Source organism: Protobothrops mucrosquamatus, unplaced genomic scaffold, assembly GCF_001527695.2.
Source record: "Protobothrops mucrosquamatus isolate PMUCROS unplaced genomic scaffold, P.Mucros_1.0 scaffold261, whole genome shotgun sequence".
Lineage (NCBI taxonomy): Eukaryota > Metazoa > Chordata > Lepidosauria > Squamata > Viperidae > Protobothrops > Protobothrops mucrosquamatus.
In genome coordinates, this window is record NW_015386608.1 from 469,050 (window position 1) to 484,788 (window position 15,739).

The window sequence follows — 15,739 nt, forward strand, 5'->3', positions numbered from 1 at the left end:
AAGTGAACACTGATATCTTTCAATAATAGTTCTGGAAGAGTACCAGGCTATTGTTAGCTGAAATGACTGAGTGGAATAAAATAAATGACAATCCTAAGGCATCAAGTAAAAAACTTTTAGTAAAATAAACTAGCATTGAACATACAGGTTTCAAAGCTTTACAAAAGGCAAACCACAGACATGGACTAGCATAAACTTCTCAAACTGGGATTTGTTTTCCACTGTAGCTTCTAGCAAATACTTCATACTCAATCCTCCCCTAGCAGATAGACATGATCCCTTGCCATTTCCATTCCAATTATCATGGTCCTTTCTTCCTTTTACAACCCTGACACATTTCCCTTTGATCACATGACACTGGCCTTAGTTCATTCTGAGCCCATGATTTAAATAACCTTTAACCAATTTTTAGGTATCACATTTTTTTTCCTGATGGAGCTACCATTTCATCACCACACCCAACCCCTGCTTCAGGATATGTTCCCAGCCATGAGCACTTTTTGGAGGTGCCTATATTTAGAAGGGAGGACAAGTAGCTATTTTGCCATGAGTGAGCCAGAGGAGAAAAAACCAAACGCAGAAAGGTAATGGAATAGCAGGAGTTCTTTCTTCTGACCGCAGTATGCAAGTAGAACAGTGCCCTATAACCCCTAATAGGCTAGTAGTATTTGTGGGAATGTGGGAAGGGATAGGATAGTAACCTTGGCTTGACTTAGTTACAGAACAGTCTTACTGAGAAACTTATTGTATGCAGTTAAGCTTCTACCAGCAGTGTGAGTGCATTTTCACGAAAATGAATACAATGACCCACATTGGTAACCAGTTTCACAGTCTATGCCAGAGGTCCCCAACCTTGGCAACTTTAAGACTTGTGGACTTCAACTTCCAGAATTCCTTAGCCAGCTTGATTTCATAAACAAGCATATTTTAATAAATTTAACCAGTTGCATGGATATTGAAATCACTTACCCTCATATCTTTGAATTCATTATCCCGATCAATTTCTTGAGCCTTTGGAGCTAAGTGTTCCTGACAGAATTTGGTCATGGTTTGCCTAAGCTGTCCAAAATACAGTGAAAAATACATATTAGAAATCGACATACAGTAGTTAATTTTGTTTTCTTGCATAACATTAAAAAAAAATCTCCTTGTTAGCAATATAAGGTAATTATCAGCTGAGGGGAAAGCTTCCCCTATGTACTTGTGTGAATTGAAGCAAGAACAGTTTTATTATTTAACAAATGAAACACATCTGTGTCATTGAGAAAAAGAAAGAAAAACAGTGATGGGAGCAATAGTTCCAGTGGGACCTGCATGTCGGTGTTAGGGCATGATTCCATAGTCCTAATCTGTTTGCTATTATTCCTATATTCCTTTCACAATCCGTGTGTGTGTGTCCCTGAGTAGTTACCTGAACTTCCTCCAAGGGAAATTTGGATATTGATCTTATGATTCACTCATAGTACAGCATTCAGTACCGCATTCATTTGATACCTCAAGCATACAATGAGACAACACCATAGAAGCTCTATTTATTGTCCATAATATTCCTTAGGATCCAACTGCATGGCTTCAGGAATGTTGCCATAGGTACAACAGGAGAAACTATTTTTCTTCTAACCTGTTCTTAGGACATTGCAAGACTCCAATGAATAAATTATGTTGGAGAGCTACTGCTAATAATCTAGTATTCCCCAAGGCTGGCTACTTTTGACGTAGGGAAAATCCAGCATCAGGAAGAGTCCCAAAGTCATGACAGGCAAAGACCAATTTTTATTTATTTTATTCAATTACCAGGCTGCCTGAGTCCTTAAAGATTATGGAGAGCTTTCAATTAAAAGAGAAAAAAGCATATAGAGAAAAGAATAGTTGGGTTGTGGCCCAGATTTCCCAGTAGGTACCCTTAGCATCACAGAATCTATGCAATTCCAATATTAAATGTATATGAAATCAGGATGGTCCTTCTATAAGGTGTTAAAGGCCTGGATGTGCCCACAACCTTTTGGACCTGGAAGGTAAGCTATAGCTAGTGGTGTGTTTTGTTTGTTTGTTTTGGTGCCTTCAACTGAAGTCACTATTGACTCCTGGTGATTGCCTGGTCAAGTCCCTGGACTTTTCTTGGCCAGATTTCAGAAGTGGTTTGCTATTGCCTTCTTCCTAGAGTGGAAAGAGAATAAAGTCCAGCTGAATTTATGCTTAAGGCAGGGCTAGAACTCCCAGTCTCCTGATTTCCAGTCTGATGCCTTAATCATTACATCAAACTGACTTTCTATTGCTAGGCACAAATGAGAAAAACCTACTTTTGCAATAAAGAATAAAATGAATCTGTAAAATTCAACTTCCTTTCTTTAAAAGCATGTCAATATCTCTTAGATGTTTTTAAACTGAAAGAACAAACGGGAAAATAGCTTTTTAAAATCAGAAAATTTTTGTATGTTTGTCTCAACCACAAAAACACATATCCGTTTTATATATCAAAACTGTTATTTGTTATTTGACTTTTTAGAACATTACTTTATACTTCAGTCTGGAAATTATCCTATTGATTTACTGCTCAATAATTACTTTTTATTTTTTGAATTTGTTAGTCTTTTTAAAAATGTAAATTGGTATTCATCAACCCATCTGATGACAGTAAGGTCCACAGTTTAATAGTCTAGCATTCTGTTCCTCAGTGTTCAATTCAAATTTCTTTAAGAGGGGGTTTCAAGCAATACCGCAATGCTGCTTTTGTTCCTAAATAACTAATAATGTGCAGAACAGTCTGCAAAATTAAATTGTGACTAGTAATGTTAATAATCTTATCCTTCGTGGACAAATCTAACCCTTTAAAGCCATCCAGGTTAGAGATCGTTACCAGCATTCTAATCACCAGATTCTATAACATGCTTATTCAACTTTTTCTAAGGAAATAAAACTCCAAACATTGTAACCGTTTCTCACATCTTGAACTAATTTTATTTGCGACCGTTTTCTTAATGACCTCGACAAGGCAGATGCGTTTCTCATCGCCGGCGCATACAAGATCCCGTCCGCATCTTTGGGTTTCTTATTCCCGTGTGTTCCAAGAACAGAGTTCTGGGATCCAGAATAGATCCGGTCCCGCTCATGGCAAATGCCCCCTAAGCGAGCTCCCGACACACGAACAGGAGTCGGGAATCTCAGCAGCAGGTGAGTGGAGGCTGCAAGAAGGAAGCAAAGCAGGACGCTTGTTTTTTTTTAAAGTTAAAAGACGCTGCCGGGTATACCTGACGCTGCTCTGCGTTCAAGCCATTCACCGTATCGTCCACCGAGATCCCGGCGCAGCCTCGCCGCCAGACTGACAAGCCTCCAAGGAAGCAGCGTCGGAAGCAGCTGGCAGCGCGCTTCCTGACCAGTCCGGCAGCCGCCATCACGAACTCCGCAGCGACCTCCCACCCCGGCAGATCCTGGCAGCACTCCCACCGCTTTCTTGACCAATCAGCGAGAGGGGCGAGGCTTAACTGTCCACTGGGAACTCTCGAAATCAAGGGGAACAGCCAATCGACTGCAAGACAGTGCCGTGCCTCTCATACGTGTAAGAGCCGCTATGTCTTTGTTGCCTCGCCTGGACCGCCTAGAAGAGAAAGTCGCCGGGCTAATCCGCTTTCGCTGCCCAAAGGCTAAGGCGGACTTGGCGCCATCCTCTTCTATTCCGCTTTCAGCCTGATTCTTCTGCGAGGTTTCATCTATGCTTTTAAAGCAGTGTTTCTCAACCTTGACAATTTTAAGGCATGTGGACTTCAACTCCCAGAATTCCACAGCCAGCAATGCTGGCTGTGGAATTCTGGGAGTTGAAGTCCACATGCCTTAAAATTGTCAAGGTTGAGAAACACTGTTTTAAAGGCTCCATTCTCCCACTTTCCCCTTAGTTATATAGCAAAGAAAGCATTTTTTTCCTAGTATTTTTGTAACCCGTAGCACAAATCGCGCCTTAAAGTTTCAAAAACTGAAAAAGGGAAATTCGGAAAATAGGGAGCTTCTCAAGAACAGGGAAAGATAGATTTTAATTAGGAGCCCCTCCCCACTGGCAGCAGAATGGCATAACATTACATTCCTCTGCAGGTTTACTAAGAAAAACCCAATTTCACTTTGTTTGAAAGTCTTAGCATTTGTTTTCTAGAGATTACTTCGTTGATCCTTGGGCAAATTGTAGATACTTGATAAATATAATTGAAATTATATACGAGGTCTTAGGCAACCTAGATGACTTAAATAATTGGAGAGGTATCATACTTCCCTCAGTCCCTGGAAAAGAGCTATGTACTGTCCCACTTAAAAAATTCCAAAATAAGATCAAACAATATATGCATGAAGAACAAGCCAGAATCAGACAAGGTCATTCGTGCAATGAACAGATCTTTTCACTGCAAAATATCATTGAACAGAGTAAGGGGTACCAAAACCAGGTGACAATTAGTTATTGATTTTAAAAAAGCATCTGAATCTGTGTCAATAGAGAATCACTGTGGAATACCATCTATAACGGGTGTCAAAACTGCTGGCCCGCAGACCGGTTTCATCATACTGAAGCCACTCTCACCCCATTGTTGGCAATGCAAAGTCGCGATACGTCACATGTCACGGGGCGAATTTGACACCCGTGATCTATGGTATTCATGAGATACCAGTATGTTGAACCAATGGTGGTGCATTGGTTAGAATGCAGCACTGCACGCTACTTCTGCTGATTGCCAGCTGCCAGCAGTTCGATTCTCACCAGCTCAAGGTTGACTTAGCCTTCCATCCTTCCGAGATCGGTAAAATGAGGACCCAGATTGTTGGGGGCAACATGCTGACTCTGTAAACCGCTTAGAGAGGGCTGTAAAGTATTGTGAAGTGGTATATAAGTCTAAGTGCTATTGCTATGTTAATATATTTAGAAACTTTTACAACACTAGGTGCTGTGTAAAAACTGAAAACGGCAGTATTGACTTCTTTACAATTAATACAGGTGTAAGGGAGGGCTGTGTCCTATTCCTCTTTTTATTTCTGATTACCATGGACTGTACCATGAAAAAGGCAATTAATAAATTGGGACTTCAGCATTCCATGAAATAAACAAGGCAAATTGACTTAGATTTCACGGATGACATTGCTTTACTAGCAAACACTAAGACACAGCTGGCACTTGAAGCAGTGGCAAGTAAAGTGGGCTTAGCAATCAGTGAAGACCAAGCAAGTTGGCAATGTTCAGTACAACACCCCAATAACATTAGGACAGGCCTTAAAATTTGTGGAACAATTCAACTGTCTTGGTGATGTCATGGATACAGATGGGGGAACCAAAGCAGGTGTGAAATTTTGAATAGGCAAAACAGCTGCTGTCTTCCAACAAATGTGCTCAGTATGAACCACATCTATCAATATCAGATTACTTAATGCCATACCAATTGCCATCTGTGCGGGTCAGACCTGGAAATCTACGAGAATTATAAAATCAACATCTTTCAACAACATTGCCTCAAAAGGATTCTTCCTATCTCATATTGGGACCATGTCACAAATGAGGAAATTCTACAAATAAGTAATTCCTGAAAACTTTCTGAGATAGTGACAAAACGAAGAATGGGCTTTACTGGACATGGACTCCTCATGAGTGAGTAGCATCCAGCAAAGACTGCAATCAATTGGATACCACAAGATGGTCAGAGAAAACCAAAAAAAACCTGGCGCTAAACATATCAGGAAAAAAAATCAACCTTAAATGGAAGGATGCAGAATGTAACTGCACAGAGAACTGTGGAGTATGCTTCTAGCTAATGTGCTTAACAGAGGGTGTGATGATGATTATAGAAGATGGCAACAGTAATAATAAAACCTAATGAAGCTTAATAATAAAATACCTTTAAATCTGAAACAAAAACTGAAGATTGTGAAGTGTTCAAAAATCTTACATATTTCTAAAATATGCTGAGGTATTTCACCTACCCTAGCTGACTAGAAAGATTCTACAGAGTAAAAATACATTAGAAAGGAAATTAAAATACAATAATCAATGTTTTCTATACCTTCCTAGCGATTACAGGTCAAAAGTAATTAGAAGTAAAATTTAAACATAGTAAATTTTTATTGTCATTAACATCAAGAACTTACACAAAATGTCAACTAAAACATAAATACATCACCTATTGAGTCAAATTATACGACCACTCAGAATTTAATAGATTGTAATTATTATCCCTTGTTTGGAGCCATTGAGTACATTAAAATGGCCTACCAATGGAACAGCTTAAAGATTTTATAATATAGTAGTTATAGCTTGCTCCAGCTATTTTGGAAACAACTTCCACAATATTTTGTCATCATCCATATTAGCTAGGACTGATGGAAGCTGAAATTCAATCTGAAGAGCATTTGCCTGGACATGACATACTTAAAGCTCTTCAACCCCAATAAATAGGAGAATGAACATTTCTGCCTGTAAGTTAATATTTGGGGAACAGAAAACTGAAAGATTGAGAGATTAAGATAACAGAAAATATATCTCACCTACCTAGATTAGCTGCTTCCAAAGCCACAGGAAAAACAAGAAAAACAATATTCCTTATATTCCTCTGGTACATACAGTTTAGTATTAAGTTTTGTATCTTCTTACATGTCCAGCTATTCTGGAGAATATGAGTTATTGTTTAAATGATCCATAGTAAACTTAATCTCAATTTAAGTCTATGATGAGTTTAAGAAGTCAACTTCCTGGTTTAAGGCAGCAACCAGCTCTTCCATTTCTCCATGAAAAGACTGTTGTTCCTGTAAGAAGTGGGTCCTCTCCTCCTCTATCTGCTTCCATCTGGTCTGAGCATTCTGTAAAGAAAAACATATTTAAGTAGCAATGTCTATTTTATTACAATTGCATTTAATACATTTTACAGTTGTGAAAATTGAAATATGGGTAATACTCAACTTATGATCATAATTGGGATCAGAATTTTTGTTGCTAAGCAAGGGAATTGTTGTGTGCTATTTTATGACCTTTTTGCCACTGTTGTTAAGCTAATCACCTAGTTAAGGTAATGACAACGTTAAGCAAATCTGGCTGCCTCTATTGGCTTTGTCGGAATCTGGCTTGGATGGTTGCAGAGGGTAATCATGTGACCCCCAGCATGCTGCAACTATTCTAAATACTTGCTGATTGCCAATTGCCCAAATTCTGATCACATGGCTGTGGGAATGCTCCAATGGTTATAAGTACAAAGACTGGTTGAAAATCAGTTTTTTCAGCGCTGCTGTAACTTCGAAAAGTTATTAAACAAATGGTTGTAAGTAGAGGACCACCTGTACAGAAACTGAGTCACAATCTAGGACCTGGAGCAGACTTTATGTCATTTAGTTCAATTCCCTAGTTTGTGTATAAATCCACTGATCTAACCCCAACAAGGGTTATCCACTCCTTGCAAATATTCCAGGAAAGAAAATGGATGGGCCACATTCAGGGGTAGGCAACCTCGGCTCTTTTGACTCATGGACTTCAACTCCCAGAATTCCCGAGTCAGCACAGCTGACTCGGGAATTCTGGGAGTTGAAGTCCATGAGTCATAAAAGAGCCGAGGTTGCCTACCCCTGTTCTAGGCACACTGTTCTTTTGCTTAACAGCTGTTACTACCACAAAGTTCTTTCTAGTACAGGATTTAACTTGAATCTAGTTTAGTTTCAATGTGTAGGTTTTTCTTCTGTCCTTAGTTTCAACAGAATAGGTTTGTCCTTTCATACATGTGTCACTTAGATGCAAAACATCTGTCAGAAATTGCACAAAACAAAGTAAGAGGGTTTTTGGGAATTAATACATATATACAAATAAACAATTACCACACGCCAAAAGAAGATTCAGGTTTTTTTTCTACAGATATATAGAAGTTGTTAGCATAGGGTTAGAATAAAAGCATTAAAAATATTAAACACGGATGTTGTATGGTATTAATATACATGTATCTGAAGGGGAAGAGAGAAAAATATATCCTAGTTTTACCTGAAGATTTTCTTTTTCCTCTTTAGCCATTTGGATGAACAATTCAAGATCAGCATTAAGTTTGTCTGATAAAACCTGAAAGGCAAAGACATTAGAAATAGCAGTATTATCAACTTCTAATTCATAATTAAAAGTGAAACTTTAAGTTATTTTATACCCACGACTAGGTTTATAAACTAAATTCAGCAGCTTGCCGTAGAATAGAGAAGCCACCTCAGAAAAAAAACACTGGAAAAGGACACACTCAGAAAGCCATTCAACAACCTTTACACAGCCTTAACTCTGCACTCCCTCAGGCTACCATCCTCAGAAACAGTTGATAAGGCTACAGTTGCCTATTAGGTTAGTAGTTGTACCTTGTAATCTGTCCTTGCTTTAAAAAGTTAAAGCTTTTCCCCGTCCAGTCATGTCCAACTCTAAGGGGTGATGCTCATCTCCATTTCCTAGCTGAGGAAGCCAGCGTTGTCCAAAGCCTTCACTATATGCCGAGGTGCATAGAACGCTGTTACCTTCCTACCAAAGTGGTACTTATTTATCTACTTGCATTTGCATGCTTTGGAACTATTAGGTTGGTAACAAAACCTTAAGATTGCCTCAGATTGTAGTTCTCCTTGGGAATAGTAAACAGAATCACATTTTTACCGTTATCTCAGTTTGTGTCTTCTTGTTCATTTCTTCCTCCTCCAAAATTTGTTCACCTGTAACTAATTTTCAAATATTTTATTGTATTTCAAATATATAAGCTGTATTACTTCTCATTCAACTGAAAGCATAGAAGGCAAGCAACTTTGGAGTCATTCTGCTGCCTCCTTTGGTAAGAAATTCCAAAACATCTGTTTCCGAATAGTATCACATGAATCAGAATGATCTCATACAAAGGGATCATATTTCAGAGGCAGAATACATGCTCTGAGTGAAAAAAGCATTCAACCATCAAACCTTCAGTTAGGCAGCAAAAATGGGAAAGATTTTTGTCCTGGCCTAATCAGAATTACTGATTATCTAATAATTTATTCAGTGGTTGAACTTTAAAGTGGCTTAGTCCATACATTACAAAACAGTAGAATAAACATCTCTCTGCTTTGTACCATCTAGATTCTACTTTGTACCCCATAGTCTAGGCCAGGGGTAGGCAACCTTGGCTCTTTTATGACTCGTGGACTTCAACTCCCAGAATTCCTGAGCCAGCTATGGTATGCTGGCTCAGGAATTCTGGGAGTTGAAGTCCACGAGTCACAAAAGAGCCAAGGTTGCCTACCTCTGGTCTAGGCCAATGTTTCACAAACTTTCTGCACTAAATAAACAGCTGGAAAATGTGGGGATCACCCAATTAAATAATTAAATTTCCTCCATATGTTTGAATCTCTAAGATGATGGATGTTTTCAGCATATGAGATTATTACAGTTGCATTTCTATATGATTTCCCATCCTCTCCATTTTAAAGCATTTTAAACATATTAAAATTTAACCTAAACTTAAAAATGTATTAATCATTTGAATTGCTTTATGTATACAGGGCTATATATTACTGGCTACTTTTAGCACAATTCGTTGATTGAGAATGTTCAACAGATATCTTTAAATAGGGAGCCTCTCATATTAAAAAGACTGAGCAGGTGATTGACAGTTTAGAAGCAGATGCAGGCTATAGTGTTGAACAGGCTGTGTCAGATTATCTGGTGAAGTTCCCTAGAGCACCAGTGGTTCATGGATCACATTTTGGGAAACACTAGTCTAGGTAGTCTTAATTACATGAAGAGGGCCCTACCATCATAGGAGTTTTAGTCTTTTACTGGAGGAAAGATAGTGACAGAAATAATATTGTATATGATTATCTTGTTTGCAATAAGCACAGAATACTAAATGCTTTACCTGGGTCACAATTCCTGGCTTCTAATATCAAGAGGCAGCTTTCCTGAAATTTTTTCAGCTTATCATTTTCTTTTTCAAGACTATCACATAGCTCCTTCATCTCTTTCATCTCATTCTGCAGAGACCAAACCAAAAGGCAAATTAAGAAAACTACTTATTTCTATTAGCTCTTTAAGAAATAAATAAGGCACAAGAAAAGATGAAGAATTGTGCAATAGAACAACCCTTTTTATTTGGAGGGACATTATTTTCTTGTGGCTATTATAAATATCAGCAGTGATAAAAAGGTGATTTCTTAAGATTTAGAAAACGTGTTACACAAAGTAGGATTTCACTAATCTCACAAAACAGTAATTTAGTATTGGTGGCTGGATATGGCTCCATGGCTGAATTTCATTCCCTGCCCAGTGTTCCATCATTTCAAAAATGTAGGGGGAGAATGGAACTTTGGTATACCTTGAGACAATTCTTGTTTTGGTATGGCAGGACAGCAAACTTAGGGAATAGGTGTCACAGCACTGAAAAGGAAGGGTTGATTTGCCTCTCCTCTCCTATCTGGAAACCTCTCCTCCCTTATTTCATGAACTAGCTTGAAGTGCTAGGAAACATGGTGGAGTAATTAAGCACTGAAGGCAGATCCACGCTATGAAAATGCATGGATGCCTCCGCATCTTAATGGCAAGTACCAAATTCTCTTTTCTTCTGCTATGGGAAGATATCCAAATGGACACCAGGCAAAAATTGATGCCCTCCAAATATGTGGACTTTGGAAAATCATGGAATTGGTTTATATCTGTAGAGTGCTACATTTGTGGAACTGTGAAAAACAATCTTTTAAAAAATATATAGGCTAAAGAAAGAAAAAATAGCCCATAGACTATTCCCTCCACTTTTAATTCTTTTTCTGGACTAAGCAAAAGCAGGAAGGAACTGAAAATGGGTCTATAGAGGGAAATACTAGAGAATAAAGTTACATAGATTTTCTCTTCTAAGAAGACAATCCACAGACAAATATTTTCTACACCAAACAGAAGAAAAAGACTTTAATCCTCTATGAAATGATATATTGTGAAATGATATAAAACCCTTAAAGTAGTTCCAGTGTGTCATTCTTGTACAACCTGCACAGTCCTCATTAGTCCAAAGATGAAAATAAAAAAGCAGAGGAAAGACTGGGCTTACACATTCAAAAAGTTAATTAGAATGAGAAAATTATAGGAACTGCCCATATTCTACCTGGTTCATCGCATAATAACAAAAGCCAAGTTTGCTTCCTACCTGCATTTCTTCCACTTTTAAACTCAATTCACTCTTGTCATTCTCCAGGAACTTGTTTTTGTTTCTGAGTTCGGTCTCCCGTTTGTATCTATTCATAGGGCTACTGAATCAAACGTATTAGTGATTAATCATAGATGGCAATTTTGCTTGCATTTAATAACAGATCAAGAACACTCATTATTTTGCAGATGGAAAAGAGGAATATAGAGAAATTATTTAAATTTAAGATATTCACCACATAATGCCTTCATCCAGAAGCACTACTACTGAAGCACTACTACTTGATCAGCCTATATCAGTATCTAAATATTCACTTATGTACAAGGCTTATTACTGTAGGCTGCTCCAATCAGCCAACTTTGAGCAATGTCTGGAAACTGTAATGTACATCCACACTAATAATGAAAATCTACATGGTACAAACTCCACAATACAATCTAATCTAACTAAATATTTACACTGTGTGATATTTTCATAATATATTTTGTCCTGCAATTATTGTACATAGCGAATGCTGCACTTACGGCAGTTTGTTTTTTTCAAAATAAAATACAATTTAAGTGAAATACATTCTTGTAAAGAATTAGAGGCTTATAAAACATGTCAGAGTCCAAAGTTTGGGCTCTAGAGTATTCTTACTCAGTCATGCTTTTATAATCTTGCTGAAACTGTTCTATTCTCGAAACAGATTGTTCCAATTTTTATCAGAATAGTTTGTTTTGAAGTTGAAATAAGGCTGTAACAATATTTTCAAATTTGAAGAGGACATTAGAAATTTGGAATATTTAAAACATGTTTTATAAACCATTCTAAGGCATTCTGCCACAAAGTAGGAGGGGGGGGAAGGAGGACATTTTGCTTGCAAGTACTCACGATCGTGTAGGTATTGGCAATCCTTTCCTTGAAGGGGGTGGCAGTGCAACTTTTTTCACTGACTTCATGAGTCTTAATATGAGAGGAACAAATAGATATTGCAACAAGTTACGGATTTTAAATCTAAACATTTCAATACAACAAACATGAAGAACAAGAAAGAGAGCAAAGCATTCTGATTAGGGATCTTAATTTTAGCCTCCCTGACATATTAGGTCAAATTTCTTTTTTGGTGGGAGGGAAGAAGAGAAATTGCAAATTCTCTCTTTTAAAAAGAAAGGTATATGGAACTGGTGGTATATGGCAGTGATGGTGAACCTTTTAGAGACCGAGTGCCCAAACTGCAACCCAAAACCCACTTATGCGTCGTCGAGTGCCGGGTGAATGTGTCCCATTGGGTGGGCATGCCCATTGGCTGGGTGTGTCCCATTGGGTGGGCGTGCCCATTGGCTGGGTGTGGCCCATTGGGTGGGCGTGGCTGTAGTGGTAACGACAGACTGGGTGGGACTAAAAAGTTCAATCAATCAATTCCAACTTTGCAAGATCTTTTTTTTTCCCACGAGAAGTTGAAATGGACTGATTGAACCTTTTTTTTTTTTGCACACGGTGGCGGAGGCCTAAAGCGAAAAGGTTTTATAAAACCCAGCTAAAGGCCTAGGACTGGGTCGACAGCACGCGTGCCCACAGAGAGGGCTCTGAGTGCCGCCTCTGGCACCCGTGCCATAGGTTCGCCACCACTGGTATATGGAATGGAGTTGCCAAAAGAATAGATATTTTGGCAATCATAGCAAAAGTATATATACCTTTGATTTGGGTCTTTGAAGGCAACACATGCGGTAGGATTGTTTGCACCACACGTAAAAACAGGATCTTTCTGGGGCTTTGAGCCCATCTCTTTGTTACGGCTTTGCTGCTTTGAATAATCACAGAGCTGCACCTCTGCAAATAAGGCAAATTTGGGAAAATAGTTAATGGAAATTCCTGCCCTCAGGTTAACATTAAGGAGAAAAAGCTGAGGATGAGACCTAAACCAAGAGGGTAATTTTATAACACCTTAAGAGTGAAATGAAATTTGGAAGTGAAAGGAAAAAGTTGCAAGATTTAGCAATAACAGGAATAATGTGATGGCAGAGGAATAAAATAAGTTTGATATTATTGTATCTTTCATCCTGAAGTCCTGTACTCTTTCTTAATTTGTGCAGAACTTTGTATAAGGCAAAAGAGCAGAAAAATCTATTGCTTTGTCTCTTCTTTAAATCTCTGTATGAGCAAGACATTATTTCTTCATCAAGTCCACTTGCAAAAGCTTGATTTGATTTCTGATTTTCAACCAACACAGCTTCTTGTTCTTATAGTTCACCAAATTTGAATTTCCAACCTTTTCTCTAAAATGCAAAAACCAAAACTGATTACTGACCCAGAATATATGCACAAAACCTGATGCCATCCTGATGTTTCAAATAGTATTTTCAAAAAAATCTAGCTAGCTTGACAAACAATATAAATAAATATAAGGTTTGCAGCCCAAAACATTTGATGATAACAGAATACTATCTTGATATAAAATTCCACTCTTAACTGACCAGGCATTACCTCAAAGGATGAGTGGGGTTTAAGTACATAGTTCTAGCTATAAGTTTGATAAATTCTAATTCACATCAGGCTGATCTAAGATTAGCAACCACAGTTAAGAAAAGCATTTGAAGTTGTCTTTGCAAAGATTCTGCAACACAGGGAGAAATAAGATAATTGCTCTCTAATTATAGGGTAACACATTAACAGACTTTTTAGAATGCCAGTTGTTTTGGACTGTTGGGAAATATATACATGGATCTTATATTTGTCTGTCTCCATATTTAAAGTTTAAAAGATATAAAGTGCTGCAGATCAACAGTTCCTACAATAGCAGAATATGCATGAAGCCAAGCCTGATAAAAGTTCATTAGGCACAATATCCTTGTAAAGGCAGAGGGAGAACAGCAATTCTAAAGTTTTGCTTTTCTGTATTATTAGAAAGTTCATATACTGTACTGCAGGAAACTGCAATATATTTTGCTCGTTTGGGCTTGGCATATGGTGTGAAACTAATCTTTACAGTTTGCACTATGCATAGCAGTTTACTCAAGGTTTCTGATTTAGTGTGCTATTTAAACTCCAAGTTGCCATCATTTTGAGTTTCTGTAAGCTTAGTTTTACAATTAAAACAGTATATAAAGCCCACTTTCCAGAAACTGGATATAGAATTTGTTTTGGTTCAAGACAGAAAAATACACTAAAAAAACAGTTAACTAATAGTATGCAACAGGAGGAGGATGGTAAAGCTAGCTGTTAATTAAATTGTAAGATAAGTAATGAGCATTGCAAACAACCATTATTTTAATTTTTTTTATTTTCTACAACAGCAGTCTATTCTGTTTGGGAACAAAATAAGTATTTCTCACAACCTTTAAAGTAATTTGCAATAATTTTATTTAGGTCATTAATCCTTTTCTCTGCAAATTTCACTTTAATCAAAAATAGCCATGTTCATGTTGCACACTGAATCATGTTTACTTACTTATACCTTTATGAATGAACGATCAATGTATAAACTGCATTAGAGGTATACACAAGGCAATTGCATACTGATGCAATGTGTTGTGTAATCTATGTTTAGAAATGCATCCCAATTTCATGGGATTTTAAGTTCATTTGATTTCATTTCATAGAAAGGAATGGAAAATAAGATTTTTCTAAAGTGTATTGAAATTTCACATTCTATGAGTTTAAAAAAAAACACTTTTATAGACCAAGCAAAGATATCAAGGACCAGTGTGATATACTGTGCTGTCTTTTCTTATGCTAGCAACTTCAGAGCTTGGCTATTTTGTTGCAGACTTTCATTATCCAAATTTGGTAACGTCACCAGTGCTAGACTGATGTTACCTAGTTTGGATAATGAAACGTCTGCAAGAAAACAACCAAGCTCAGAGAGCACCAAGGACCCCTTATTTCAACCCTGAGCCACAAGTATACTCCTTTATTCCTAGCAACTTTATACTATAACCTTTAAACGTTCTAAACTTTTTTTTCTTGAACGGCCCTCGATAAAAGCACATTGTGATCCTTTGGTCTCAAAGCGATGAATCATAGTCAGGAACCCATGTGACATTAACAGTTGCTGGCGAAAATTGTTTAATTTCAAATAAAGGCTTTCAGCAGAAAGCCTTCCAACCACATGTGCATACAACACAACGTGCGCGCACCATCATTCAGGCGAGACCCAAATTTGATCCCCGAAACGTCTAACCTGTGACAAACGACTCTCAGAGAAGCTCCCAGCGTAGCTACCAAAGGCTGCTTCTACAACAGCGTCCCGCCGCCATTTGAATCGTAAAGGGCGTTTTCCAATCGACCTAACGCGACAGCTAGAAGCCCAGGAAAGTCTCCCGCGCGCATGCGCCGAATAACTAAACGTCCAGTCCCGAGATGGGGAAAACTTAAGCGCATGAACTGAATGAAGAAAAAAAAGAAAGAAACTCCCGTAGGTGTTATATAGAAGAAGCTGGCCTGCATCATTTTACAGGGTGGGCTTAATTTAGAGTGGGAGTGGATCATTTGATTCCTTTGCTTTTCTGCAAACAAAAAAAATTGTTCTGAAACAGCTTTTAATGGGACATTAGAGCGGTTGTGGACTTCAACTCCCAGAATTCCCCAGCCAGCACATGCTGGCTGGGGACTTCTGGGAGTTG

General features: G+C 38.0%; 2 protein-coding genes across 3 annotated transcripts in view; both read right to left on the reverse strand.

Annotated features, from left to right (window-relative positions):
* The window catches only part of IVD (isovaleryl-CoA dehydrogenase), a 30,016-nt gene extending 26,608 nt beyond the window's left edge, over positions 1 to 3,408 (reverse strand). For both annotated transcript variants that reach the window (XM_015814545.1, XM_015814544.1), the window contains exons 1-2: positions 3,249 to 3,408; positions 970 to 1,059 (exon numbers count right to left, since the gene is read on the reverse strand). In XM_015814545.1, the coding sequence (XP_015670031.1) occupies positions 970 to 1,059; positions 3,249 to 3,392 (234 nt within the window). In that variant the 5' untranslated portion in view covers positions 3,393 to 3,408. The remainder of the gene's footprint in view (positions 1 to 969; positions 1,060 to 3,248) is intronic.
* A 3,279-nt stretch (positions 3,409 to 6,687) lies between these two features.
* LOC107286218 (small kinetochore-associated protein) lies at positions 6,688 to 15,405 on the reverse strand. The gene is made up of 8 exons (XM_015814549.1): positions 15,298 to 15,405; positions 12,812 to 12,947; positions 12,009 to 12,080; positions 11,136 to 11,238; positions 9,858 to 9,972; positions 8,627 to 8,688; positions 7,985 to 8,059; positions 6,688 to 6,822 (listed from the first exon to the last, which is right to left on the reverse strand). The coding sequence occupies exons 2-8, from the start codon at positions 12,898 to 12,900 to the stop codon at positions 6,688 to 6,690; spliced, it is 651 nt and encodes a 216-aa protein (XP_015670035.1). The 5' UTR covers positions 12,901 to 12,947; positions 15,298 to 15,405.
* Between the last annotated feature and the right edge of the window lie 334 nt (positions 15,406 to 15,739).